Source organism: Tympanuchus pallidicinctus, unplaced genomic scaffold (genome assembly GCF_026119805.1).
Source record: "Tympanuchus pallidicinctus isolate F22 unplaced genomic scaffold, pur_lepc_1.0 scaffold1, whole genome shotgun sequence".
In the NCBI taxonomy this organism is placed as follows: Eukaryota; Metazoa; Chordata; class Aves; order Galliformes; family Phasianidae; genus Tympanuchus; species Tympanuchus pallidicinctus.
Genome location: NW_026294618.1, coordinates 68,784,877 through 68,812,029, shown reverse-complemented (window position 1 = coordinate 68,812,029; position 27,153 = coordinate 68,784,877). Strand labels below are relative to the sequence as shown.

Below are 27,153 nucleotides of genomic sequence, written 5' to 3'. Positions count from 1 at the left end.
AGGTCTCTTCCAACCCCTGCAATTCTGTGATGGTTGATTTGATCAGTGGATTCACAGTCATTGTGGACACAAGAGATAATGTTTTTAAGAAACTGGCATTGTTTTGTTAATTGATGTGGTATGTTATATGAGAATATTACACACATTTTTTTCTCTTTCTACTGTATAAAGTCATTCTTCTATGTGTTGCAAACATAAAAATAAAGGATGAATGATGTTTTTCTTCTTTTTCTTAAACTGTTTCTTAAAATTTTAATAATGTGCACATAGACAAGCCCTTAGAATACTTCAGATGATTTCATAATTGATTTACGTTATTGTGGAGGCTTAACCTAGTCAACAATTATTGTTTTGTGCAGAGTGCTGTTAAGTAGATGATCAATGTTCTATTTCTGTTTATATGCAGAAGTATTTTTCATATTGCTTACTCTCACAGCAAGGTAGTTTGCATTTTTAATTAATTTCACTAGATAATTATGTAATTTAAGAAATTTGATTTTTTTTTGTAAAATGCTGTGTTAATTCTTTCATAAATTCATAATAGTTGTTGATGTAATTTAATTATGATAATTTTTAATTTATTCTGATGCTTATTCTGGATTTAGCATAAATTCTCCAGGAAATATACACATAAAAATATTTAGAATAACTCTGCAAGTGATATTTATTTCATTATTGAAATGGCAATAAATTAGGTTTAGACATCTCAATATTTTTCCTCTTTCTGTTTTTCCTTTTTTTTTTTTTAAAAAAAAATTATTTTTCTGAAGGAAAAATAAAGAATATCCACTGGAAAGTTCTCCTCCAATCAACCATGAGGCAGAAACATCCGTTAGTTTTCAACCAACTAGAATTTGTTGTGTTCAGTATTCTGGTATGTACAGTTTCATTAAATGTACTGTTGTGACCTTGTGGAGACAGAACAACAAAATTTGTGCAGTGTTTATAAAAGCTATGGTTTTCCTAGGTAAACTCCTAGAAAAATCTGGCATCTGCTGCCTGGTCATCACTTTTTAACTTGCAAAACTATGCAATCTGCTAATATGTGTCAAATGATTCTAATTCTCCATTGATTTTCTATCTTGTTTGCTTTTGGCCCCATTCCATCACTTTTCCACCACAACTTGAAAATTAGTGGTCTAACACTTCAGAAGGTTATCTTCTGAGTCATGTACTTGGTGTCATTAAGGCATGTTAGAAGCTGAAGTTCTGTTTCAAAAGAATCAGAATACTCCTTTTTTTTTTTTTTTTTTTTTTTTTAATTTGAAGATCATTCAGTATTTACACATCTATTAAAACTATAAAAAAGAATTCTTGAATATAATCCAAAGAAGGATATATTTTTTAAAGGCTTTGGAGAAGCAAGTCTTGTCATAGCTTTTGTCATTTCCAATCCAGGTAAATATTATACAGGAACCTTTTCCTAGGACAGCAATAAAGTATATCACTGAGTACGTTATTATGTCAATGCACGTGCTGCAAACCACAGGATATACAAAGTATTTAAAAATATGTATCTTTATAAGTATTTTGGGCACTAGAACAACTTTCATCTTCAAGAAATAAAAGTAAGCTAAAGTAGTCTGTAACTTCCTAAAGCATACCTCAACCCTAAGTGTTCCCTACAGACCTGTAAGAAATTATTTTTATGGCCCATAAGGGAGATCAGTTGTGGAGACCTTATTTCTTGCAATGGTATGTGAGCTTCAAACTTACCAATCAGCTCTCACTCTGAAAATACATTCTCTCAAAATCTTAGAAAAATTAGGGAGACTTCTGCAGAAGAGCACTACCCTACAGCTTAAAGACTATGGGGAGTGTGGGGCATGCATTTCTTTGAGTATTTTGTTTAGAAGTAGATATGTTATTTTTGAGAGAAAAATATTTTAGATCATTATTTATTGTATTTAATTACTGACATCTGGAGAAAAAGCCAGCTGAAATATTGGTGGTGAGGTAAAATCAAAACGTAGCACTGACAATTTAGTATGCTGGTGTATTTAATAGTTAGTAAGATAGAAGAAAATTCTGGGACGCTTTTTTTTAACATATTCCACTCCTCCATTTTGCATCTGATTTTTTAAAATTAACTTTTAGGAACTGGTTCTCAGAGATTATAAATATGGATCTCTTATCCATTTCTATTTTCACTATTTGTTTGGAAAAAAATATGATGTGGAATTCTGAAACAGCAAGGTGGATGGTTCTGACTTAGTGGAGAGCAGCAGACTGGTGAATCAACAGTCAAACATGACACATTTTGTCACCCTTTCCACATGTGCTCTGGAGACATAGGAAGAAGTTCGGAAGAAGATGCTGCTTTTAAAAAATGCATTTCACAGTGAACCCAGTAGCGTCCACTGATTTGAATCATGCAATTCTGCTTTCTCTCTCATTCCACTTACTTTTTTTCTTTTTTCTTTTTTTGTTTGTTTGTTTGTTGTTTTTCCCCAATAGATCAATTTGCTGCTTTAATTATTTTAATAGAAACATTAGGGGAGTCAAACCTGACACTGCGTGGTCCCTACTTATCAATAACATAAATGAACCATCCATCCAACTGTGCTTGAATAGCTTTGGGGATTATTTTATGATGTTGACAAGAAATCTGTAACTTTTAAGGACATCCAGGATGACTGCTATGTGCTGATATATATGAGAAACGGATATAGCTTTTAAGATGACAATATGAAAAATGAGTTTAAGTCAGGAAACATTTATATGACTGCTAAAAATTTATATACTTAAAATTTGTAGCACACATATAAAGTAAATTTCTGTCATGAGTACGTGTTGTGAAAATATGTCAGGAACAGAAGAAATAGTGTACAAATTCATACTAAATTTGGCAGTATGAGCTTGTGATGTTCACGCAAAAAATTTGTTTGATGTGAAATATATACTTAGTATTTGTTTTGTTGCAGTGGCATGTGTAATTTTTATGTATAAGGATAGCATGTTATTTCCTTTTTTGCTTTCAAACATAAATCATCAGAATCTTTTTATAGGGGATGGAAATTACCTGGCCTGTGGGCTGGCTAACAAGACTGTACTGATGTTCAACTCTGATCTCACCAATACACGGCATGTTTTTGCAGGTAAATTTGTGAACTGCGTTAGCAAAGAGTAGTATACAATTGAGTTTAACATAAAGTGCCATGTTAATAAACAGATTTCACTTACAACACCCTCAAAAGAACAGGAGTAAGAAATGCTTCTGATTCAGGGAGTAGAAGTTAATGCCTGATAAGTTTGTTTGGTAATTTAAAACTTGCTATTTATTTATTTATTTAAATTGAGAAATGGAAACAAAAAACATTTTTTTTTTTTTAAATATAGCAGCATTAACACCTGCATTTTGCTGATTATTAAAAATGTATTTATACAGAAAAAAGAGGAGATAACAACAACTTTGCTTTAAGCCTACTATTTAGAGGTTTGTTCCCCAAAGCTTTCAATTAAAGTAGATGTGCATTCCAATCAGCGTTGCCTCCTCAGGTGTCTGTGTTCTGTTATGAAGTACAGGTGATGTTGATCAGCTTATAGAAGGGTTACATCCAGCTTGGGCCCTTTTGAAAAACTCTTCTTACAAAACCAGCTAATGTGCTTCAGGATATGAGAATCCTGAACACAGTCTGTTTTGAGTTGACTGGACTCTTTCAAGCCAGCTGACATTTTCTTCACTTTGTGTTCTTTGTTCTTGGAGATACTGGGGACCTGGAGCCTTAGGTTCTTACTCAAACTTCAGATTTTCTTAAAGTCTCTCATTTTTTTTAAAGTCTCTCTCTTAAAGTCTCTCTTTTTTTTTTTTTTTTTTTTTTAAATTTTATTCTCATAACGGTAATAAAAAGCTTCTAAGTGATTTTACAAAACCAAAGCCATTGCATAAAGTTTTGCTTTGGGAGTAAAGTAAGTACTTACCCAGTACCTACACAGTTTTGTTTGTTTGTTTTGTTTTTTGTTGCTTTCTGCTTGTTTTTTATTATTTGTTAATTAAAATACCTTCTTTATAAACCCTTTTGCAGACGTACATTACCAGAGAAGATATTAATTGCTGGCTGTAGCAGAAATGCTCAGTCACAGCTTGAAGCAGTAGTTAAGCAGCTTGTGGGAAAGCAGGGCCAATCCAGAGGAGCTCAGGTGCATGCAATGTACCTAAGTGGCCAAAAGGGGTGGAGACAGGATCCACCTCTTCCCAAACCTCAATTAAGTATAGGCAGTGGAGGTAAAGGCATCTTTTGCTGGGGTTCCCTACCTACCTGAGGCCTTCTGGATGTAAACAGGTTGTTGTTTGACTCTGTGTCTGTGGTTGCTGCATTTTAGCATGTTCTTGTTTGCTGTTGCCTGGAACTTTGCTGCCCCTCTATTGCTGTTGTGTTTTCCATTGTATTACAGTTGGCTTAAATCTGTTAGTTTTCCTCTAATTTGGATTTAAAATATTTGAAATAGGACTTCAGTTGACTGAGAAGAAAATGTGCACTAGAGGGCAGCATGAGCACTTTAAATGTTTTAATTTTGTATGAAGCAAATTAGACTTCATCTGGACAAATTAGGAATGCAATATGGACTGAAATTTGCTAATTTTAACATACTTTCTTATTTTCTGATCAGCATCGATATAAATTTGGACACAATTAAGAAACTTTAGCTTCTGATGATGTTTCTGACTTTTGAAGTTCCTTCTTCATGGTTTTCTAATCTTGTTTATCTCATTTTGATGTCAAAGTGGGGAAGTGTGATTCCTGTAGAGGCTTTTTGCAATTGAGGGGGGATTATAATTCTTAAAGTTATCCCCAGTAAACACATTGTTAATTATTTATGTTTTAACTAATGAAGTAGTCCTATGGAAACTGCTGCAGTGGCATTTTCATTGTCTCTTTATAGAAACAGCTCAGTAATAAAAACCTAATGAGTGAAATAAAATACTGCAACATTTGAAAAGCGACTTTCAGAGTCCATTGAAAAAAATCAATTTAACTTATGCTTGGACACTTTTCTTTTGATTAATACTGTGATTTTTTTTTATTTTTATTTTTTTCCTTTTTCAAATTGAATTTCAGAGATGTTTCTTGAAAATACTGCTTGACTGAATTTAGGAAATTATGGCTATCTTTGTTTGTGGATGAGTTAGCTTAGTGATTCTTTTGTAACTGCTGTTTTGTGTTTTATGAGACTGAACTTTGAAGTTAGAGCTCACCAATTACATTATTAGTCTTTAGTACTTTGCAGCTTTGAAAAATCAGCTTTTAAGCATTGAAAGTTAAGCATTCAAAGCATTCAAAATTACTTCCATTTGAAGCCTGATTCAACTCCTGGTGGCCTTTCATGTCCCAAGTAATCTTTCTAAGATTCAGGATTTTTCTTCCATCTGAGCCTTTCTACAGCGGTTGGATTTGTTGCATGCCCATGACCAAAAAAAACCAAACAAAAAAGCAAGTCAGGCTCTAAAAGGTACAGGCTTTAAAAGGCACAGGCTTCTGCCTTTGGATTTGCTGGTTTTCCGCACTTCTGTTGTTAAGGCTGTGCATAGAAAAATCTATCTGGGATGAAGCAATCAGGGCAGCTTATCGGTCAAAGGAAAATAATATATGATTATTATCAGGATCAGTGTGGTCTAGATGATATCTTGTGGTTTACTGTTACCAGTTTAAATCCAACTGTTCGAAGCCTATATTTAAGTGTATTTTAATGTTACATATAACTGTATTAAAACAGTATGATTAACTCTGGAGAAATGTGTTAGTATAAACGGGGTTTATGATATTTCCTTTATTATTTTTATTAGGTCATGATGGTGCAGTTAACTCTGTTGGCTGGAGTCATGACAAGAAGTGGATAGTTTCTGCATCAGATGATAGAACTGTAAGGGTCTGGTCAGTCTGCAAGAATGAACCCGTTCTAATTCTGGTAATTAGAAACTCCTGTTAGTTTAGATCACAGAAGATGCCACTTTGCGCTTTGATCTAATTTTATTTTAATGGTTCTGTAGGAGGAACATATGGACTGATTTCTAGAGCTAGACTGGTAGTCATTCAAGCTGATACTATGATCTAGGTGATCTTCGCTGCCTTCAAATTAGGCTTTTGTCATGGCAATCTAGAAAAAGGTCCAGTAGCCAACTCTAGTGGACGTGTCAGGAAGTTTTTTATTTTAACATCTGCTATATATTTTCTATTTGCATTGGCTCAGCTCTGCTTGTCTTCCTATAGTTACTCCACAATTCACATGGAAGTTTAGAATCAATGGCATTGGATTCAGTTGACTACAGCTACTCTTAACATTACTGCCAATTAATTTAAGCAGAATGAAAACTTCAGAAATAGGAAGGGCAACTACGTAATAGGTTAACCTTCTGGCTTATGGTTAGTTTAACAGGAAAATTATGCTTTAGCTCTAGTTATCTCAGACAAAAGATGTTTAGTGTCTTAGAATCCATTCTTAATGACATGTCTTGCATTTCAGGGAAAAGAGATGTTCCAGCGGGCTGTAGGCTTTGCACAATTTTATTTTATGGATACATTTATATTGCTGTGCTGTGGAGCTGAATTTCATCTATTAAGTTTCCATCTAGATGCAGCAAAGGATGACCTAAGACGGTGAGTGAAATCCCCATCAGAAGAACAGTGAAAATATATGAAACTCCTTTTACTGAGCTGAGATTTTCTTGGGAGTAAGGTGGGATGGAGGGCTGTCTTAGGAATGATATTTAGATGAAAGAGTTGAACAAGCTAATTGACGGAACAAAGAAACTTTTGTGCAATGGGGGAGTAAGTAGGGGGAAAGGATTATCAATAATTCTTATACTGCATGCATTATTGGGTGCATGTATTTAGAATTGGTTAGAATTACCATTACTTTTAATAATCTGGGACTTTCTATACTTTCTACTTGTTTTCATCGGTTTCTTAACTTATGATTGAGTAGCTTCTGCAATTCCTCTTCTTGGGATTATTTTAAATTGCATTTTCTTTCAGAGGCTCCAATATGCTGCAGCTGTTTTCTTCATTTTCTGTGAAATGGAAGCAGATTACTTTCATTTTTATTTACTTTCAATCTATTATATATGTCTAATTAATTTCCTTATGCATCTTTTTTTCCACGTAATTGGTAGCATTCTTCATGCACTTTTTACTAATTGCTCTATTGATTATTAACTTGCTCCTCTTTTCTGGTATGGAATCAAGTCTTCCTATTTAATCTGTCTATACCTTTTTTGGATGTTTGTTCACTATTGCAGCTAAATTGTCCTTGTATCTTTTTTACCAAGTTTTCTGTTCTTCACTTACTCTTGCTGGTTTTCAGCAATATATTTGTCTAAGATATTTTATTACATCCAAATATATATGCGCTTATATATGCACACTGTTTTAAAACACAGTAGTATTAAAAAAAAAAATCTCTTCAAGGTTGGTTTCTCATTGCTAGGACTATGTTGTGTGTGGGGTTTTTTTTGTTTGTTTGTTTTTTTGTTTGTTTTGTTTTTTAGAAGAATAGGAAAGTGAATTAAGATTACAGCACTGAAGTCTATTAGTTGATACTGTGAATAGTGTGTTATTAAGTAGCATTGGGCCTCATTCATAAATGGGGAAGACTGGCCAGTTTCCTTGGATGTTTAGCCACAGTTCATGTTTAAATATTTCTTTGAATAGGAGTATTTTCCTAGATAGAGGATGTTGATCTTCACTGAAATTTTAAATAGTCCTTAAAAAAATAAAAATAAAAATAAAAAAATAAAAAAAAGAGGAGAGAAAGGCTAAATTACATCAGTACTTTAAAACACATTTTGAAAGCAGTTTTTTCCTTCATATTTGAAAAAGTAACTAATGGGCTGTGATCTAATTTCAGTTTGTAAATTTCTCCAAATGTTTACTTTATTGTGGGTTTCAGTGATCTGTCTGGTTTTACTGCAGAAGTACTTGTGACCTTTTAACTTCCATTTCTTGTCAAAATCCTTAATGGAGGATGTGCTCTGGCCCTTAGTTATATGATCTTAGTCATATATTGTCACAGGAATGCACATAGACACAGCACATAGACTGGAAAATCAAATTCAAAATTCAAAAATCCAATTTTCTGCTTTCACTTTATTGTATATATGTTACACTAGAAAGATAAAACTAATGGGGGGTAAGGGTGAAGGGAATTTGGAAGGCAAATAATGAAATAAATTGAAGGTGGGAGTCAGGAAAGATGATTCCCACTCCCAGTTTTGCTGCAAATCTATTCAGAGTAAGCTAGTAAATTCAGAAAACAGGCAAATTTTATTTAGTTATTTAAGTTAGGCCTGTGCCATTCCTAACTGGTAACATCTATACGGACAATATTGGAAGAACTTCAAAAAAGAGGACAGAAAATAATACACTGTTCTTCTGTACCCTTCCCTCTTCTGGTTATTTTTTGCTTTTAAGATTTAGTTTAAAATGTTTTTTACTTCTGTTTTCTGGGCTTATGCCTCCCAGAAGAACATATCCAGTAACAGTAAGAAATTCCATAGTCTCTCAGATGGATGTGAACTATCTTTGATCTAGCTAGTTCAGATGCTAAAGGTATTATGAAATGTGTTGTAGTTGTAGAACCCACCTAAGCAATTTTGGAAGGACTTAAACACTGTCCTCTCATCCTGTACAGTGTTTCTACAATTACTTTGTTAGAAGTATGTAATATCCTGATTTAAAGCTGTTAATGTGTATGGAGTTGTGCTTATACCAGCATTTTTGTTACTGCCATGCTTTCCTTGATGGATTAACACAAACTCAAAAATATGCGATTAGGCTCTCCAGGATATTAGTGTAATGCCAGTAGACTGAACGTAATTGTAGACATTACAACAAATCCACAAACCAGTCTGAGGCTTGATTATATGTGTTGATTAACCTCCAGTACCTACTTTTTTTTTTTTTTTTAAATTCTCTTTGACATTTTCTTGTGGCTTCCCTCCAGTTCATTTCCCAGCACTTCTTTTATGAAAGATTGTGTCATTTCTTTTGTTTCTCACAACTCTTAATTTTGCCTTCTGAGTCAAGTTTGGAAGAATGCTTGAATGGAGCTGATTCAAGGAGCAGCTGGATCTAACCCCCCAGAGCATGCTTTATATCCTTAATTAGAAGAGCATGATTATACTATCTGACTAACCAATGGATTGTTACTGCATTTTGGATGGGAAACAATACAATGATAAATCTTATCGATATTTCTCTGCAGAATTTTAAAAACTATTTGTTAGTATTAGTTAGCTAAGTGTTACAACAACTTATTTTGATGGTTAAATGCTGGTTGAGTTTCAAAACTGTAATTGAAAAGTAGAAATAAGAAAGTGTTCTTTATAAATGTCACAGAGGATATTTATTGCATTTCTGGGAATAAAATACAAATTTCTTGATTTCTACATCTGATTAATCTCAAAATGTTTCACAACCTAAACAAATTTGTGTTCTTCAAAATTTCTAACCAGTGAATTTCCACTGTTGTCAGCAGTTGTGCCTGCTAATGTGAATTGTAGATGTTTTGTTTAATTTTTTAAAAGTTTTTAATTATCTTTACTTTCTATATGAATTTATAGGGGGGGTTGGACTCGATGATCTCTGGAGGTCCCTTCCAACCCCTACAATTCTGTGATTCTGTTAAGCAAAACAAAATCTAATCTTGTTTTATATTTAGTTTCATGTGTTGTTCTAAAGACCAGAAGGAGCCATTTGAAAGGAGTTTAAAGCGAATTAATTAGCGAATTAGCGAATAATTCAAGTATAAATAATTCAAGTAACAGAAGCATTGCTTTTCAAAGCCATTGTGTGATATAATGCCTAATATGGTGAAATGTTCCTAATGTTTTTTAAATAAACAAGCTATGCTCTTCTCCTGAAAACAACCATTCTGTAAATGTATTTCCCCCTAGAATGACTGAATCTCCAAAATATGGATGACATAAGGCATTACAAATAAGACACTTAAGACTGTTATCGGTTTCCAGTGATTTAAGGTATTAAAGGAGGATAGGGCTATAATTTGGATTATATAGAAACTGTAATTTTAGGATTGTCAGCTGAGATTATGTATTGTGCATAGAACTGGAAACCTGGAGAAAACAAACAAAAACAATGTGAGAAGATACTAGGCAGCCCTCTTTGGTTTTTCTAATTAGCTTTTTGTTGGCTTGGGATGGTGGTATAATTTAGACCTGTTTATGTTACAGTAGTCACTTGAGTTTTCATGTGATTGGAGTTTTGCCTGTACGTGCTTCCTGTTAGCTTTCATTTGTGCTGTGTTTTCTAGGACTTGCCTTAGTGTATTCTAACATCTGAAAACAGCTTCACAACTTAGCAATAGGACTAGAGGGAATCATCTCAAGTTGTGCTGGGGAGGCTCAAAAAAATTAATCTTTAAAAGAGTGATCAGATGTTGAACACAGGCGGCTGAGGGAGGTGGTTGAGCCACTGTCCCTGAAGGTGTTCAAGAAACATTTAGGTGCAGTACTAAGGGACATGGTTTAGTGGGGAAACATTGGTGGTTATCCAATAATTGAGCTAGATGATCTTGGAGGTCTTTTCCAACCTTGGTGATTCTATGAATTGGCTTTGGTAGCCAGTTGGAAATCCTACAAAGGAACTGTCTTTGCTATAATGGCAAGCCATCAAATTTATTTATGGAAACTGTCCAGACTGGAATTCTTAATCTTTCATTAATGCCACATTTATTTTATATATTTTGTAGATACAAACAGAAAAGTATTTGCAAATTGGTACAGAAATTTCCCATGGCTTCAACAGTGGAGATTACCAGCCTTTCAGCAGTGAATGATTTCTACTCGTGTATCCTTCAGCAAATTCTTATTTTCTTCTTGGAATGTTGAATCTAATGATATGGGAAGAGCTGTAAACTAATTTATTTTTTTTTCGTAACTTTTGTATCAGTGTTGATATCATATTTTTGGGGTACTGAATTTAAGCCTTAGAACTGCTTTTTTTTGTTGTTTTGTAAGACACTAAATACAACAAAACGTTTATCTGTTTTTGTTTCTTTAGATCAGTTTAACTTTAACACAGAGAATTTTACAGATATTGTACTTACAGCTGGCAGCAACCGAGCATTGGAAGTTTTTGATCTCAATGCAGGCCACAGCACAGCAGTGATACCAGAAGCTCATACTAGAGCAGTCCATCAGATCTGTCAAAACAAGGTATACATATTACTGAATATCTATAATAGCAGATGTGCATCAGCAAAAAAAAAAAAAATTGCAGATTAAATACGTAATTAACCATCATCAGTAGAGTCTGTGTTGGGGATGGACAGGAACGTAATTTTATGTGATAAAGGCATATCCACAGACAAGGTCTCACTCATTCTCTAGTGGAAAGCAGGGAGTGGTAATAATCACTGAACAAGCCTGTGAGCAGAGCAGTGTGTCTTAAACTTAGCAGTACTTGGGCAGGCTACTAACATCAGTATTGCAGAATTTGTTAACTGTAAACGTTTGAAATGTTTGTAGACTTCTAGTTATTTTTATAGACGCTAACACTTGTCACATCTTTGACATTGACTTGAGTGCTTTTTCTAACTGATTTGTTGCAGTATTTACATACATGCATTTGACTTTCACACTGAATTTTGATCCCTCAAAATATTTCATGACTAAGAGGAAACAAGTTTAACATTTTGTTCCTGTATGGGGAAATAGAGCTGTAGAAATTCTAATGATTCTTGTAACTTATTCTAGCATGACCTCTGTGTTATTTTACCTGGAACCAAAATTGTTACATACATTGTTCTGAGAGTATTATGCTGGGGGGGCTATATAGACTCCTAATAGTCTTCCCCTAATATGCAGAAGAGAAGTTAATAATTTATATGTTAAATAATCATTTTGTATTTAAATAATAATAAAAAAACCCAATAATACGAAACAAACAAAACACAGCCAAAATAATCCAAAGATAATAATACAGCAAATGGCCATTTTCAGAGCAGACTGTCATTGCCTAAATTTGTTCTCATGCAGAGTTTAAAGTGTACTGCGCATAAGTCAGCAAAAGGGCTTCTTAGAAATAAAGGTAATTGTAAGATCCTTGGCTGTGAGAGAGATGAGGGGGGAAAAAAAGCCTTGTGTTTCTTGACCCAAAAGATTATATAGAGGGGAAAAAACAGTTTGGAAGCAAGACAAGTATTTTAATCACTGTATTATCTGAATAGGAGTTCATTGTTCTTAGGAAACTGTCAACCTTCCTTTTTTCTTCCATTTTGAACTTTCTTCTGTAAAGTAGCTGCAAAATAACCTTAAGCTGATAAATGTATTTTTTTTTTTTACTCTTTTATTACTTAAAACTAAATTACAGAACATACAACCTAGTCTATATATAAATGAATGATGGGCTTGCCTTATTAATTCTATGTTATGTGACTCTAGGTTTGTTGCCTTATGTCTTATGCAAGTGTTCTACAGAGTTGAATATGAAGTCATCTGGTTTATTTGGGGATTTTGGAAAAGGAAAAAAATTGCTTAGTATTGCAGTGGAGTGGATAACTTCAAAATTCCTCTTAAAAAAAAACAAAAACAAAACAAACAAACAAACAAAAAAAACCTTGAAGATTGATATGAACATTTGGGAATTTTATGTTCCTGTACATGTTAGAATGCCTACTGTGTTAGGTTTTGTTGATTCTTTTCCATTTGGAAAGCCCTTATTTCTGTGGGTTTAAAACAGTTCCTTATTACTACTTTTGTATAACACTTTGTGGGTTTTCCTGTGAGATGTGATCTGGTAAAGCACTTAAAATTCTGCTAACTATTTCAGTGCTATTTGTAACACATATAAAGTTTTGGCTTTTCTTTTTGCTTGGTCAGCTGAGTGGCTTCAGGTTATTTAATCAAGAAAAACTTTAAAGCTGTGGACAAGTATTCACTTGGGAGAAAAACTAGAGGCATGTGGTATAGCAAAGAAAATTCCTTATTTTGGAGGGAAACTATAGATCAAGGTTCTCAGTTATTTTTTCAGTTACATAAAATTAATACTTTAGCTAAGTCCATTGGAAAATTACACCGTCAGCTATCTTGTTACATTAATATAAATGGCTAGAGTGTGTGTGTGTGTGTGTATATATATATATATATATATATATATATATATATATATATATATGGGCATTTGCTTTAAGATAACGTTGAAATATCTTATAGATTTTCAAAATAATGCAAAATGCTGTATGTAAACTATATCCTTTTTAAGTGTAAAACATACTGGAATCTAAGTCTATGACTACCCTACCTGTTGGAGAGGGATGATGCAGGAGAAGCAGATCTGTGGAGTGAAGTAGTCTTAAGGCTTTAATATTTATGGAGACTTTTGTTCAGGCTAGACCAACTCTAACCTTTTGAACTGAATGCTCACTAATGGTTGCAATGTATTAGGTGTATTCTTGAAGTATTTTTTTTTATTTAGCTTCATACAAGAATATATCAGTATCATGTTCCAAGGTTGCTGTTGTGTGCAATCTGAACAGGGGAAAATGGAGATACTAGATTTTCTTTTAATACAAATAATTGAAGAAATCTATTCACTACTGTTTTATAAAAACCTCCTGGAGGTATGGTTTGATTATGATTTGCTTATCTGTTCCATGTATAGGACATTCTAGTAACATAAATCCAGCATGGCATTCAGTTCTTGCTGGTTTTAGACAGCAGTGGTACACAAGTACATATACCTTGTGGTGTTATTACTTTAAGCAGTTCTTTTTGTCAGTTCTGGAGATTACTTGTGAGAATGTCAATGCATGAGATGTGTTTCAGCCTTCAGGGTACTTGATTAAGCTTACTTTCTCACTTGGAATATGTTCTTAGTCATCAGGCTATGTCTGCTGTAAATAGTATCCTGAGTCTTCTTCCAGAACAGTTTAGCAGGAAATATTGCAAATATGTATATTCATATGTAAGATGGCAGCAATGGTTATAAATGATCTCTTAAAGGGTGATGCTGTGCTAATTTTTTCTTGGAAAACCATTTTAACAGATGCACGTGAATCCTGTTTCCTTTTAGAATTTTATGACTCTCTCTAAAAATATGTTTAGAAGATAATGAGTGGAAGTAAAAATTAACTAAACTTGTCACGTTGTTTGTGCTGTAACATGCTGTTGAATCTGTGTTTCTGTAAAGATACTCCCAGATTATATGCAATGTCTTTCTATTTTACAAGCTGTTAGCTTTTGTTTTTTATTTTTTAGGCATGATACACAGAATTTACGTGAAAATGTGTAGACCCCAACTTTGTTGGGAAATCAGTGGCAAGTGCATTTCTGCTCATTTGTTAGAGCAGGCTGTGGTAATCCTTAGCTTAGGAAATGAAAGCTCCTGTAGTCTGAGTGCCCAACTTTGTCTTGCAGTTTGGCCAATTCTGTTGACTGGAGAACTTTCCACCCATATACCAGTTTCTGTAAGAAGTAGAAGATTCCTGGCAGTTGAGCTCTGATTGCGGGAAATGGCTTTGAGCTTTCCGTGATGTATTCAGCAAATCAAGAATGTGAATGGTAGGGAAAGGAAAGGAGGAGTTCCAACTGTTTATATTTAGTTCCCTGGAGAAAGAAGGTTTTAGCCAGTAAAAAGGTCAAGGTTTGCCAATGTGGATTTAAAAAAAACAACAGAGGTCTAAAGATATCCTGGATTTAATTATCTAAAGGTATGGATCCCAAATCAGATATGAGAGAGCACAATTACTACTGAAACAGAGTGCTCACTTAAGCCAGGGCTAAACTTGGCTTTTAGTTCACAGTATCACAGAATTGTAGGGGTTGGAAGGGACCTCTGGAGATCGAGTCCAACCCCCGTTGGGTTGAACACTTGACTACACTGGTTATCTGTATTGTGTAGTTTGTCTTTGTCAAGGTAGTTAATTCTGTGAAGTTTTCTTTTTACCCTTCTTGTCCCTCACCTGAACTGTAATAATATTTGCAGTCTGAAAAAAGTAACTTCAAACTAGAAGTTGTTAAAATAATCCCTGCTTGCATTGGATATCAGTTTACTGTGAAAAGAAAAGTGATTAGTTATTTTATGATTGTTACAGTCCTCTAATTAACTGTTGAAATTTATTATTTATTACTTGCTAATGAGTGGCCAAGGGCCAATTCAGGTTTTGGTAATTGATCAATATTTTGGTCATGTCTAGAAAAAGGTGTAGAATATTTAGTCTTTGATGTCATGAAAAGTATTTGAAGTGCTATCGATAAAAAAGCATTCATTGCCTAGAATGCTTTTTTTTGAAAATTTGTGTCAGATGGCTTTAACCTTCTGGAAGTCAGCTCTACTGGGCTCTTCCTACCCTGAAATGCACACACACCTGGCTACCAAGCTACTTCACCTGCTTGCTGGCTAGTCCTTGAAGTTTGCAAGTGATAAAATGCTTGCTTATGCACCCTCATTTGTCCCAGTTGCTTGTACTTCAGACCCTTGGCCCCTATTGCCATGGTCCAACTTCAGCTGCTGTCATGTGATTTCACTCGTTCTGATCTCTCCAGTTGCTGGCACCTAGACCAACAGGCCATCTGATCTGTGCTCTCACTCCAGTTGCTGGTTCCCAGACCCTTGCTATTCCAGGACACACAAGCCCATAAAGTCTTGTTCAATCACAGTGTTTTTCCCCTATTTCCATAATTAACCCCATGCTTATTGTCACTTATTACTGTCACTTAGAGTCCCTGTGACTCGTTTTTGGTAGGAGTCGCCCCTGGATCAAAGGGCTCATGGCTGTCCTGGAAAGAAGTTAAGACATAGCTACGCTTTTCTGTTGGAGTTGTAGGGGTTTCTCCACATGCCAGTGTTTCCCTGTACTCCTTTGTGTTTCTGCATAAAAGCTTTCTATCCCATAATCTAATAAAATACTTAACATTTATTCTTGAATGATCTAATCTTTAGCACTACAACTGTTACTTCAAATTAATTTTAATATTTACAGGGATCAGCATTCAGCACTCAGAAGCCTGAAGCTTACAACCTTTTCATGACCACAGCTGTAGGAGATGGAATCAAACTCTGGGATTTAAGAACTCTCAAGTAAGGCTGAATTAGATATCTTGGAATAAAAGGGCGTTCTTTTATTGTTGTACTTGCTTTGGAATTGGATCTGTAGATTTTTACTCCTTGGTTCCTCAGTTGTGGTTACTTATATGTAAATCATTAAACAGTCAAGATTTATCACCTATACGTTACCCACCTTGATAACTAATTGTGTTTATAAAATAGTATATAGAACTGGATGCTAATGTTATTTCCAAAACAGCGTATCGTTACTGCTAAGGAAGGTAACATTTATGATCCAGCTTTTAAAATGCAAATATAATTGTAGCAACATTATAATAAATTGTCTACATAGTTGTGTAAATATGCATACTACATTATGATAAACTCAGAATAATATGCTGCAACTTTTCAAAAAAGCTTACAATGTACTTGGGAAAGCTATGGGGTAGAGAGAGAGAGTGGTAAGTAAGAACATTACACAGTAAAGGAAATACTTAGGACAAACTATGCTGGTTAAAAGAACTGCATTTAAAAGGAAAGTGATTTGGATGGGGAAGATGCTCAAATATGTAACAATAATTCATATTCATTCTGAGTATGTAAACATCAAAGGAGTTAAAAATATTCTTTTCTGCTAGTGAATTTTCTATTTAGGAAATGCTTACTGATTGTTTCCATTATTTTCATGTTTCTGTGGTAAGAATGTATTAAACCTATAGGGGGCACATGTGTTCTTGCCAAAAGAATTACTGTATTACCTGTACTGAATGTCAGAAAATAATGAAACTAGAGAATGCGGAGGTTGGAATCTGTTACCTTCTTATGTTTTTCTAATAAGCTGCCTTAACTCTGTTGCTAGAAGAGTAATGAAAAAGTAAATAGCTTTTCACAGGTCACTTATCTGTCTCTTCATTTCAAAATACTTATGAGTAGAGCAGGTGAATGGTAAAATAGTTAAAGTGTAAAGTCTGGGCAATCAATTAAATAAATAGGTCCTGGGAAGAAAGGAATAATTTATGTTCTTGCTTCATATTTAATTTGGCCAAGTCAGTATATTCTAGTGTCTGCTGAGTTCTGTTAGTCAAACTTTAAAAAAGAAAGATTATTCAAGTTCTTAATGACCCATATTTTTGGGGTGTGCATTGAGTATTGTGTGCATACGTGTGTTTGTTTCATGTTATACAGTGTTCAATGATGGTAACCACTGTAGAGAAAAAATAAATCACTTTTGCAGCTTTTTTGGGGATAGTAACTCAATTTTTAAAAATGAAATTTTCTCTCATTCCTCTGGCTACAGGTTAAATCTTCTGTATTTTAAAATCTATTCTTGAGTTCTCGTAAGGAAGAAAGCTGTTCACTTTTTCCTAATGTGTTCACCAGGTGTTTTACACATAAATAATTTTGAAATGGCTGAGTTTGGAAAGTTCTATCTGAGCTTGGAAAAGGTCTCCACTGAAGTGTTAGGTCTACTGTACAGTTACATGTACTGAAAACTTCTTGCTTTTCTGTTTACATGTCTTGTCCAGTCAAATCCAGTCCATCCCTTACACATACAGAAGAAATTAATTCTTAATCTTATGGTGGGCCAATTCCTTTTATCTCTTACACTTGCTGATTTGTGAAGTTAGTGCATCTGCCATTATTATGTTTTGAATAGTCCCTTTGGAATGACCTTTTTTTTTTTTTTTTTTTTTTTTCTTCTGCTTTGGGTTTGCCAGAGTAACATTTGCTCACTGAAATCTTTTTCCAGTGTTTCTGATATATAGAAAAGGTAATTTCACCTTCTCATTTGCAGTGTTTGCAGCACTGTGAGTAGTAACACTGATTTCAAGATCTCAACTTTTTTTTTTTTTTTTGTTCTAAATATTCAGGCAACCATGTTGAAAACTGTTTTTATTTTCTTATTTTTTTTCTTCCTAATGCTTTTTTCTCTGGATCGTTTTTCTTATTCTCCATTTGTCATTCTTCTGTCATGGTTTGCTGGTATGCATTGTTTTAATCATAATCAAGGAATCATAGAATGCTCAGGTGTGTTTTAACCCTTGCATAGTGTATATTTTCAGACATTTGAACCTGACTTTACAGCTTTATAGACTTTGAACATATTAAGTTTTTTCTATTTTTTTCTGAATTTCACAGACTTTTTTCTCTTCCTCAGTCAGTCTGTATCATCAAACTTCTTTTTTTTGTCACTGTGGAAATTAATTTATTTAATCTTTTCTCTGGTCTTGAAGTCGGTGAGAGTGCTTTTGCACTTTCAACTTCATCATCCTTACTGAATAAAGCTGTGAATCCATCTGTCTCTTTCAGTACTGGTGGTTTGGAAGCATTTCAGCGCTGCTTCAAAGAGTGCCAGAAAATCTTATGAGTTCCTCTGAAGGTGGTACAAGAAAAGGCATTTTAACTTTCTGATGTTGCCAGCCAACCTCACACAGCCAGGTCATCTTGCCAGTAAATGAGAGAGTCTTGGACATTACTAGTGATGTTTGGACTTGCTCGGACTCCTGCTTCATTTGCTTTTAAATGCGTGGATTTTTAAAGTTACATCTGAAGATAGTCAACATTTTTATACTTCTCCTGCATTCTGCTCCTCATTTAGAACCATAGCTAAGAAAAGCTCCAGACAATCTAGAAAGCAACATAAAGCACTAAGGAGGTGAGGTTAGATCTTTTTGGAAGAACTGCCAACTTTGGCTGCTGTTCTTTCAGGTTACTATAACGAGGTATCAGGCATTATAAATGCATGTGATGGGGTAAGATAGTGACTTCTGATCAGCTGTGAAAAGCATATTAAGGCTTTTTGTCCAAACAATGGCTGGATGGAGGAAAAAGTGAAATTACTTATCTATAGTCTAAGTTAGGAATCTAACGTGTTCACTGCATCTATTATTTCTCAGTTTAATTGAGAATAATTTTATAGTTATCAGCTAACGGATTGCCAAGAGTCAGACAAATATTTGACCAGGAGTTTGCATGCTTAACTTTTTTAAGAGTTTAAGTCCTCTTTGTGATGAAATGTTGTAGACTCTTAATTGCCCATGAAACACAAAAGCTCTACCATTTTGTTGTCTTTGCCCATTTATCTCCTTCTGTTGAATGTATTTCATAAACATTACAACTTCTCTTGAAGTCAGGAGTCTAGCACTAATTCACTGTAGAATCTAGAGTCTAGCAGTTATGTCTATATCTGTTGCCTTTACTATTTAATACAATCTTTACCTATGTATTGGAATGACAGCAGTTGGCAGAGCCAAATACAGATCAAGCCTTCTTATCCACGAGCCCTGTGTTTTTAGTGACTACTGTGTTTCATCAAAACAGCAAGTGGTGAGAGACAGATTTCTGCATCTCACTGCTGTGAAACTGACATTTAGAACATAGTAACTTAAAAGCTAAGGAAAATCCCATTCCCTTACATAATAAAACCATAACAACCACAAATGATAGACTAGACTAAATGCCAGCTGATTCCTTATATTTGTAATCTGAACTTCATGTGACAGTTCTTAACTTCTTGCCCTTCATATTTTTTTCTTCCCACTTACAGATTAGGTAATTGTGTGATATAATATCCTCAATAAAGAAAGCTTCTTCCCTTCATGATGTGAGGAGGAAACCACCAATTCAAAGTGTTGCCCTCTATACTTTTGTAAATGTCTGATTTATTGACAATGAACGTATAGCATAAGCTCACATTCACCAGCAAAATTTCATGAGTACTCTTCATGACTGGCTGATATGGGAGGGGTGGGGGGGGGGAAATCATCTGTCCAGATTTCTGCAGCAATTTGCAGTTTTCCTTGCATGTTTCATTTCAAGCAGACATAAGAGGAGTTACAGAATGTAAATAGTTGAAAGCTTTTCTTCCAGATGGATTTCAACTCTTCTGCTTTCTTGCTCATCAGTAAAATGTGGCTGAAGTCATATTGGCATGTAGGTTAGATTCATCCTTGTTATAACACTAATTGCATGTCCTAGAATTATCTTGGTTTTTCAGATGTAGCTTAACTCAAGCTACAGACTGTACTGTGAGGGACCTGAGAGCCTCAGTGGGCCTTAAATGCTCAGACCAGCCTTGACTTACTGACGCACTCTGTCCTTTGCTCCTGGCTCTCCTTTTAAGCTTAGTCCTGGGCATCCAGTTTTAGCCAGAACCATCTTATAGGTCTGTGACTTATTTGCTCTTGAATTCTTGGCGAATTTCCCACTTGTGTCAGCCCTGCTCTTTCTGTATCCTGATGAGCATTCACCATTTTATTTATTTTTCACATAACGAGCTTAAGTCTGGAAATGCATGCTAAGGAATGCCTTGTAATTTTTTTTTTTAAAGTTTCCACTCCAGAAAATATACTGATAATTAAAACTAAGTATGAAGGCTGTGTTCCATGCAGTTTGGAAATCAGACTGGTTAACATTCCAAGAGAATGTTATTTATTCAGTTTTTTAATAGTAACATTGGTAGTATATGCAGAAATCTGTAAAGTATTATATAAACAGCAAAGAGTCTTTTCATGATTTAAGGCATGAATAAACATTCTATCTCTGTCTTCATCAGTTATTTCCTTCCCTTTGCAGGAAGAACACCTGCAACAACAGAGCAGATGTCTTAATTCAAGACACTTAGTATTTGGAAGAGTATGAGTTTATCAGGGCAAAAATTCTGTTTGTGGAAGCAAATTGGCAGCTTTTGAGGTGTAGCCTTACATTATCTATTCAGAAGTTGTTCTTATATCTATCTGGTCATAGACATTGTTTCTGTAATTTCTATATATAATTAGTTTTTATTATTTTCTAAGGAGTAGGCCCTTTGGAAGGTGCAAGGTCCAGAGAAATAAAAGCTAGTTAGCTTCACGTCAGTCCTGGGGAAGGTGGTGGAACAACTTGTTCTGAAAACCATTTTATGGACTGCAAAGGTCCAGAGTCATCAGGAGTAGTCACTGTGGACTCATAGGAGGAGGGGAGAAGTGGTGCTTCACCAATGTGAACCTCTGTGTTGGAATGGCTGGCCTGGTACACAAGAGGAAAGTGGTGCATGTAGTCTACTTGGACTTAATTTGAAGGCTTTTGCCACTGTTTCCTGTAAGATCCTCATAGAGAGGCTGATAGAGTGAACAACTAGGCCTAGAGGATGGTGATAGGTGGCACAAAGTCTAGCCTGGAGATGAGTAACTAGTGGAATACTCTGAGGATCAGTCCTGAGACCACTCCTGTTCAATATCTGTGTTAGTAATCTGGATGGTGGAATTGAGCATGTCCTCATCAACAGATGAGCAGAAGATGCTACAAAACTGGGAGAACTGAATGGTACACCAGAAGGTTGTGCAGCTGTCCAGACAGATCCTGACAGGCTGGAGAAGTGGGCTAGTAAGATCATTAAATTTAAGAGTGGGGAGTGCAGAGTCCTGTATGTGGCAGGGTGCAACCATGCACCTGGAAAGCAGTTTGGCAGGAGAGGACCTGAGGATGTTGGAAGACCCTAAGGTGAATGTAAGCTGTGTGATCTTTCTGGTAATTTGCTGTGTGATCTTGAGCAAAAAAGGCTAATGTTGTTGTGGGCTGCATCAAGAGGAATATTGCCAGCAGGTCGAAGGAAGTGATCCTTTACCTTTTCTCAGCCTTGGTGAGTCTGCACTTGGAGAACCATGTCCATTCTGGTTTCCCTATTACAAGAGAGCTATGCAGCTATTAGGGAGAATCCAGTGTAGTGCTAGAAAAGCATTAAAGGGACTGGAGATTTTCTCCTATGCAGAAAGACTGAGGGAGTTGGGACTATTCAACCTGGAGGAGGCAAGAATTGAGGGTGATATCATCAATGTGCATAAATACTTGAAGGGAGGGTTTAAGGAATCCTCTTAAAACTCTTTTACTGTGGGGGTGACAGCACTGTGGCAGATTGCCTTGATAATCTGTAGGGTCTCCCTTCTTGGAGATACTTAAAAGCCTCCTGGGCATGGTTCTATGCCCCTGCTTAAGCAGTCAAGTTGGATCAGATGACTTCTTGAGGTTCTAATCTCAGCCATTCTATAATTCTGTGAAACCAGCACTTTCTCTTCTTTACTTGCCACGGAGATGTATAGTGTGGAGAACTTGCTGAGACATCTGCTGTGACGTAATTGGAAAAGCAGGATGGAAAAGGACAGATGAAGTTGGGAATTAATCCGGAGATTGAGACAGTAGTGCTGTTCTATCAGATATGCTAATTTTCTACACAGAAGTGGGAAGAGAACAGAAAAGCTAGAGGATTGGGCTGCTACCATGCTGTGTTTGGGAAAGTAGACGTGGCAGCAACTAGATTGCTCTTGTCACCACTGAAACTGTCAGAACTAATGTTGTGAGGAGCTCCAGGCACCACCGCTATTAATGCCTTTTGTGGCAGCAGCAGTCTTCCTCTGACTGACTCTGAAGTGCTAAGGAATAGAAGTTCAGCTGCTCCGACTATGTTTGCTGCTGGAGCAATTGTTCCTTATCTCCTGGAAGAAAGCAGTGTGCACTCGTGGGACCACAGTGAAGATTTTTGAAGAGTATTAGTTTATTTGAACATACTGAACTTCTCCTGCAGATTACTTGCGGTCATGACAATGCTTTGGTGGAAGACCCAAGAGAAAATTAGTTTCACCCTCTTTCAGCCTCTGAAATGATTTGCCAGGTCTTTACACGAGACAGCTTTTGACATGAAAGTAGTATGTCCAACTTGTATCATGATCTTGTGCAACTAGATCATAAGCTCCCTTGGCAGCATGCTTCAGGAGAATTCTTGCAGGCACATGGAACTCATCTCATACATTTTCTAACAATTACACTTTGAGAGCATTAGGGTCAGACGTGCAATTTAAATGAATTGCTTTCAATTTTCAGAAAATTTTCAGTTTCTGTCTCCACTAGCTGCATGATATTCTGAGCAAGATGCACAAAAGCACATTAAGAAACAAATTATTTCTTTTTCTTCTTGGTCTCTTCTGAACATGAGAATCCCATGATTCCCCTCTCTCTCTTTCTCTCTCTCTTTTTTTTTTTTAATTCCCTCTAAATGTTTGAGTGTTATCTGAGGATAAAAAAGGAGAAAGGGATAAGCAGTGGCTGGAGTTCCTCCAAGTTTGGGATTGGGGTTGCATCAAGGCATACAGCATGGGAAATGTGTGGTCTCAGCTTCACACTGTTGCTGAAAGCATGCTGAGCTCCTATATGAAGAGTTCAGCGCGTGTTTTAAATGAAACCCATGTGTACAGTACATCTGAGTTAGCTACTACTCCTGTCAGGTTATACTTGGATATTCATAGCATCTCAATGGATCTGCTGGTGTTGTAGGTTCTCTGAGCAAATAGTGCAGCACAGGGACAAAGTAACAGAGTAAAAGATGAGGTAGTTTAAAAAGAAGAAAGCTTTGGGCTGCTAACAAGTTTATTCTGAATGTAACAAGAATGAACTAGACTCATTTACACATTCCCTGATATATCAATATATACTATTTTAGTATCTTTCAAAGACAGAAAAAAAAGTTGCATTTTTTTTTTCCCCAGTATTGTACAAGATGTTTGTGACATAAGATACATTCTTTTGGAAAGTGGTCTAAAAGCTGTACATTGGAAAACATAGGGAAATTTTGGCTATTTGCTGTCCCATGCAATTACCAGATGTTTGCCATGGTAACCCCTGAAAAGTTCTGACCAGAGATTTATTCTCAGGAGGCTGGGACAGCATGCCAGTTGGCTGAGGAAGGCTTGCAGTGTCCAAAATAAGTTTGATCACCACCTGCTGCTACTTAACACAACTGGAGAAAAATAATGGCTGAAATAAGTGAGCTCCTAGAATAAGCTAAAATTGTGTGTGTAATACCAGCTATTTTTTAAAAGCTTCTTTTTTCACTTCTTTTCATCACTGTAGTACCTGGAGATATCTGGAGATAATAGATAGCGTAGCAAAATTTCTGCCAGATTGTGTGGAAAGTTTAACTGGAATCACTTTTTTGAATTGTCATCTTAGAGCAGAATTTTGAAGGATTGGAAAAGTAACTATACTCATAATGGAAAATACAACGTGTCTGTAACAGGGAACAACTAAGAAAATGGAATCCAGGTTGTTGGTTATTACTATGGCTGTACTAGCAAGGGTGAAGAGTTGTACTGTCCTATGACTCAGCCTTTGTTTTACACTGCTGTAGTGTAGCAGAAAAAAAGATCAGTGGAAGCCTTGGAATTGTGTTATTTCTTATCAATCCATTCATAGGTAGAGAAGTGAGTTACGGGATGTAGCTGCAGAGTCAAATTCTTTTGCAAGATCATCAGTAATTTACTTGTAGATGTTTCTATGAAGAAGTAACAGTTCATCATGGAAATTAGCATTTATGGAATGAGGCCTTAAACTCCGTTTAATCCTTATGGCTAGCTGTATACCTAAAGAAGTAAGGTGATCCTGGAGGCATATTCATGTGTGACCGAGAAATTATGAATATTGTTCATTTTTTCTCTCTGAAAATTTAATTTAAATATGTATTCTGTTACTTGTTCTATGTTACCTAACCTTTGGAGTCTTATGTGGTGATAGAGTGCTGCTTTGGAGAGAAGTCTGAGGTAGCTGATGTTTCTCTTTTCTGACAATGGAAAGCTTGAATAGAGGCAGGTTATACAATGGCATACATTTGTTTTTGAAAGTCTCTGAACATGAACTCAAGAGTTATATAGAAACTGAAGTGGAAAGAATGTTTTTATGTAGTACTCGCAGTCATTGAATGTCTTTTTAATTCTTTTTGAACTGCATAATTTTTTTTAAAATTGTGCTATTTACAGTATTATATTAGAACTAACCTGAGGTGAGAGATCTGATTACTCTATACTAAAAAAAGTGCACTGAAATCAGTAGCTTTTTCTATATATTTGGTTGAATCTCAGTATAATCTCTGAGAGTTAAGCTCTGTAAAATGATGCATTTTCATGACTCAAAAGTGTCCTTTTGTGCTTTGTTCAGCATACGTTGAATCAGTTACACAGTAATGTTTTTGTTTATTTACCTGTTTCAGACGGGTAAACAAGATCAACTTGGCATTCAGACATATATACATCTGAAAAAGAACAAAATGGTTTAAAAACATAAACGTTTCTGCAAGCAAGTTCAGTTGATTCAATTAATGCAATGTTAATGATGTTGCTGGCCAGGGAAAATTGTGTATCGCAGGTGCTGGCAGGTTTTACTCTTTCAGTTTCGTTCCTTGACTTAGCATGCATAGGGAGTGTGTGACAACGGAGCGATGGCAAAAGATTTTGTGATAGCACTCACAATGAAGGCAGAAGAGGAATACAAATTATTATGTCAGCCTTGAAATTATAACTTCTTGTGGGTATAGAATTATAGAATGACTTGGGTTGGAACAGACCTTAAACCCCACTCATCCCAACTGCCGTCACAGACCAGGCTGCCACCCACCAGATCAAGCTGCTCAGGGTCCCATCTCCCTAGGGATGGGGCACTCACAGCTTCTCTGGGCAGTCTGTGCCAGTGCCTCACAACCCTCTGAGTAAAAAATGTCTTAATATCAATTCTAAATCTCTCCTCTTTTAGTTTAAAATCATTCCCCCTTATCCTATCACTATCAGACAGTGTGAAAAGTCATTTATTTAATTAAACTTTTAAATGAGGCACACATTTGTAAATAATTCTGAATGTGATTGGAGCTCTAATTTTTACATGTGTTAAAATGGCTTTTAACATTGAAACAACTATAAATTGTCTTTTTTTCTTTTTTTTTTTCTTTTTTTTTTCCTTAGTTTTGCTGTGACTACAAAACTATCACAGTTCTTTACAGTGGACTTTCTAAGATGGATAGTGATCTTCATCTCACTTAAAATTTTTCTTATATTGCCCTGGTGTGCCCAGCCATCAAAAACTTACTCCACAATGATAGTAATGCTATCTTGCAGTGTTAACATTTAAAATAGGGAATTAATTCCTTCTGTTAAATTTAAATGCAATCCTTCCTTTATACTGTACTAATATAGATAAGAGATTAATTACAGTTGTACTGTAGATATATTTATATTCAAATATATATAATTTTGGAAGCTCATTTTTGTATTGATTTTACAAGACACAGTAAACTAACGGAGTAAGAATGTAAATACAGCAACACAAATTAAATTAAATATCCAGACTTGAGTATAAAAAAGAGGAAGCAGTAATTATTTACATTATGATTCAACATTCTGCATCTTGATTCAATGGAAGTTGCTAGAGGGGAATTTCCGTGTAGACTGGCTTTTACATAAACATTCCATGCTTCCAGCAGTGTTGGTTTGGCTTTCCTCCAGGAGATAGGATGGTGAGGCACAGAATAGGTTACCCAGAGAAGCTGTGGATGCCTCATCTCTGAAGGCATTCGTGGACAGCTTGGATGGGGCCATGGGCAGCCTGGTCTGGTGGGTGGCAGCCCATCTCACAGCAGGGAGGTTGGAACTGGATGATGTCTAAAGCTGATTTCAATATAAGCCATTCTATCATATAGTTCTGTGGTAGCCAACTATAGAGGTTTAATGGCAGGTATCATTTCTAAATGCTAATGATGTTTCTACCTTTGTAAACTAAACAAGGCTAAAGCTTGGGCTTGAGCATTGTCCTGTAGTATTGTGCACTCATTTTATTTTTATTCAGTGATACTCTTTAATGCCTTTCCAATTTCACAAATCCTATGACAGATATTTGTAACCTAGTGTAGTTGCCTTAGTTAAATTTGTACACTAAGAAAAATGATGAGACTTGAGCAGAATTTCATGAAAATGGTGGTAAAAGAGCTAGTCTTTATATTTTATTAATGAGACTTTGTGAAACTTCTCTGAAGGTGTGAACGTCGATTTGAAGGGCATGGTAGCCACTCCTACCCTTGTGGAATTGCAGTATCTCCTTGTGGGAAGTTTATAGCCAGTGGTTCAGGTGACAAGTATGTAAGTAATGTTTTTGTTTATTTTTCCTCCAAAATTACAGGAAGTACTTGTATTGTACGCAATGTAGTTCTTTCATGCGCATTCCTAAGATTCAGCTTAATGTGCAAAACTGAGGTCAATTGCACTTTTATATGCTTAATTACTATGTAGCACTAGCATTTGATTCCTGATGCTTTTTTTTTTTTTTATTTTGTGTGGGAAATGAACAAATTTTGTCACTC

At 35.5% G+C, this 27,153-nt stretch overlaps 1 protein-coding gene and 1 long non-coding RNA gene across 2 annotated transcripts in view; one reads left to right on the top strand and one right to left on the bottom strand.

Annotated features, from left to right (window-relative positions):
• LOC128086655 (uncharacterized) overlaps positions 1-27,153 on the bottom strand; it is a 631,060-nt gene that overhangs the window by 36,790 nt on the left and 567,117 nt on the right. The gene's annotated exons all lie outside the window — the stretch shown is intronic.
• Positions 1-27,153, top strand: part of WDR27 (WD repeat domain 27) — an 89,293-nt gene that overhangs the window by 14,824 nt on the left and 47,316 nt on the right. The window contains exons 15-22 of the mRNA XM_052695463.1: positions 771-874; positions 3,009-3,098; positions 5,786-5,907; positions 6,463-6,596; positions 10,708-10,805; positions 11,052-11,173; positions 15,940-16,037; positions 26,830-26,928. Coding sequence (XP_052551423.1) covers positions 771-874; positions 3,009-3,098; positions 5,786-5,907; positions 6,463-6,596; positions 10,708-10,805; positions 11,052-11,173; positions 15,940-16,037; positions 26,830-26,928 — 867 coding nt within the window. The remainder of the gene's footprint in view (positions 1-770; positions 875-3,008; positions 3,099-5,785; positions 5,908-6,462; positions 6,597-10,707; positions 10,806-11,051; positions 11,174-15,939; positions 16,038-26,829; positions 26,929-27,153) is intronic.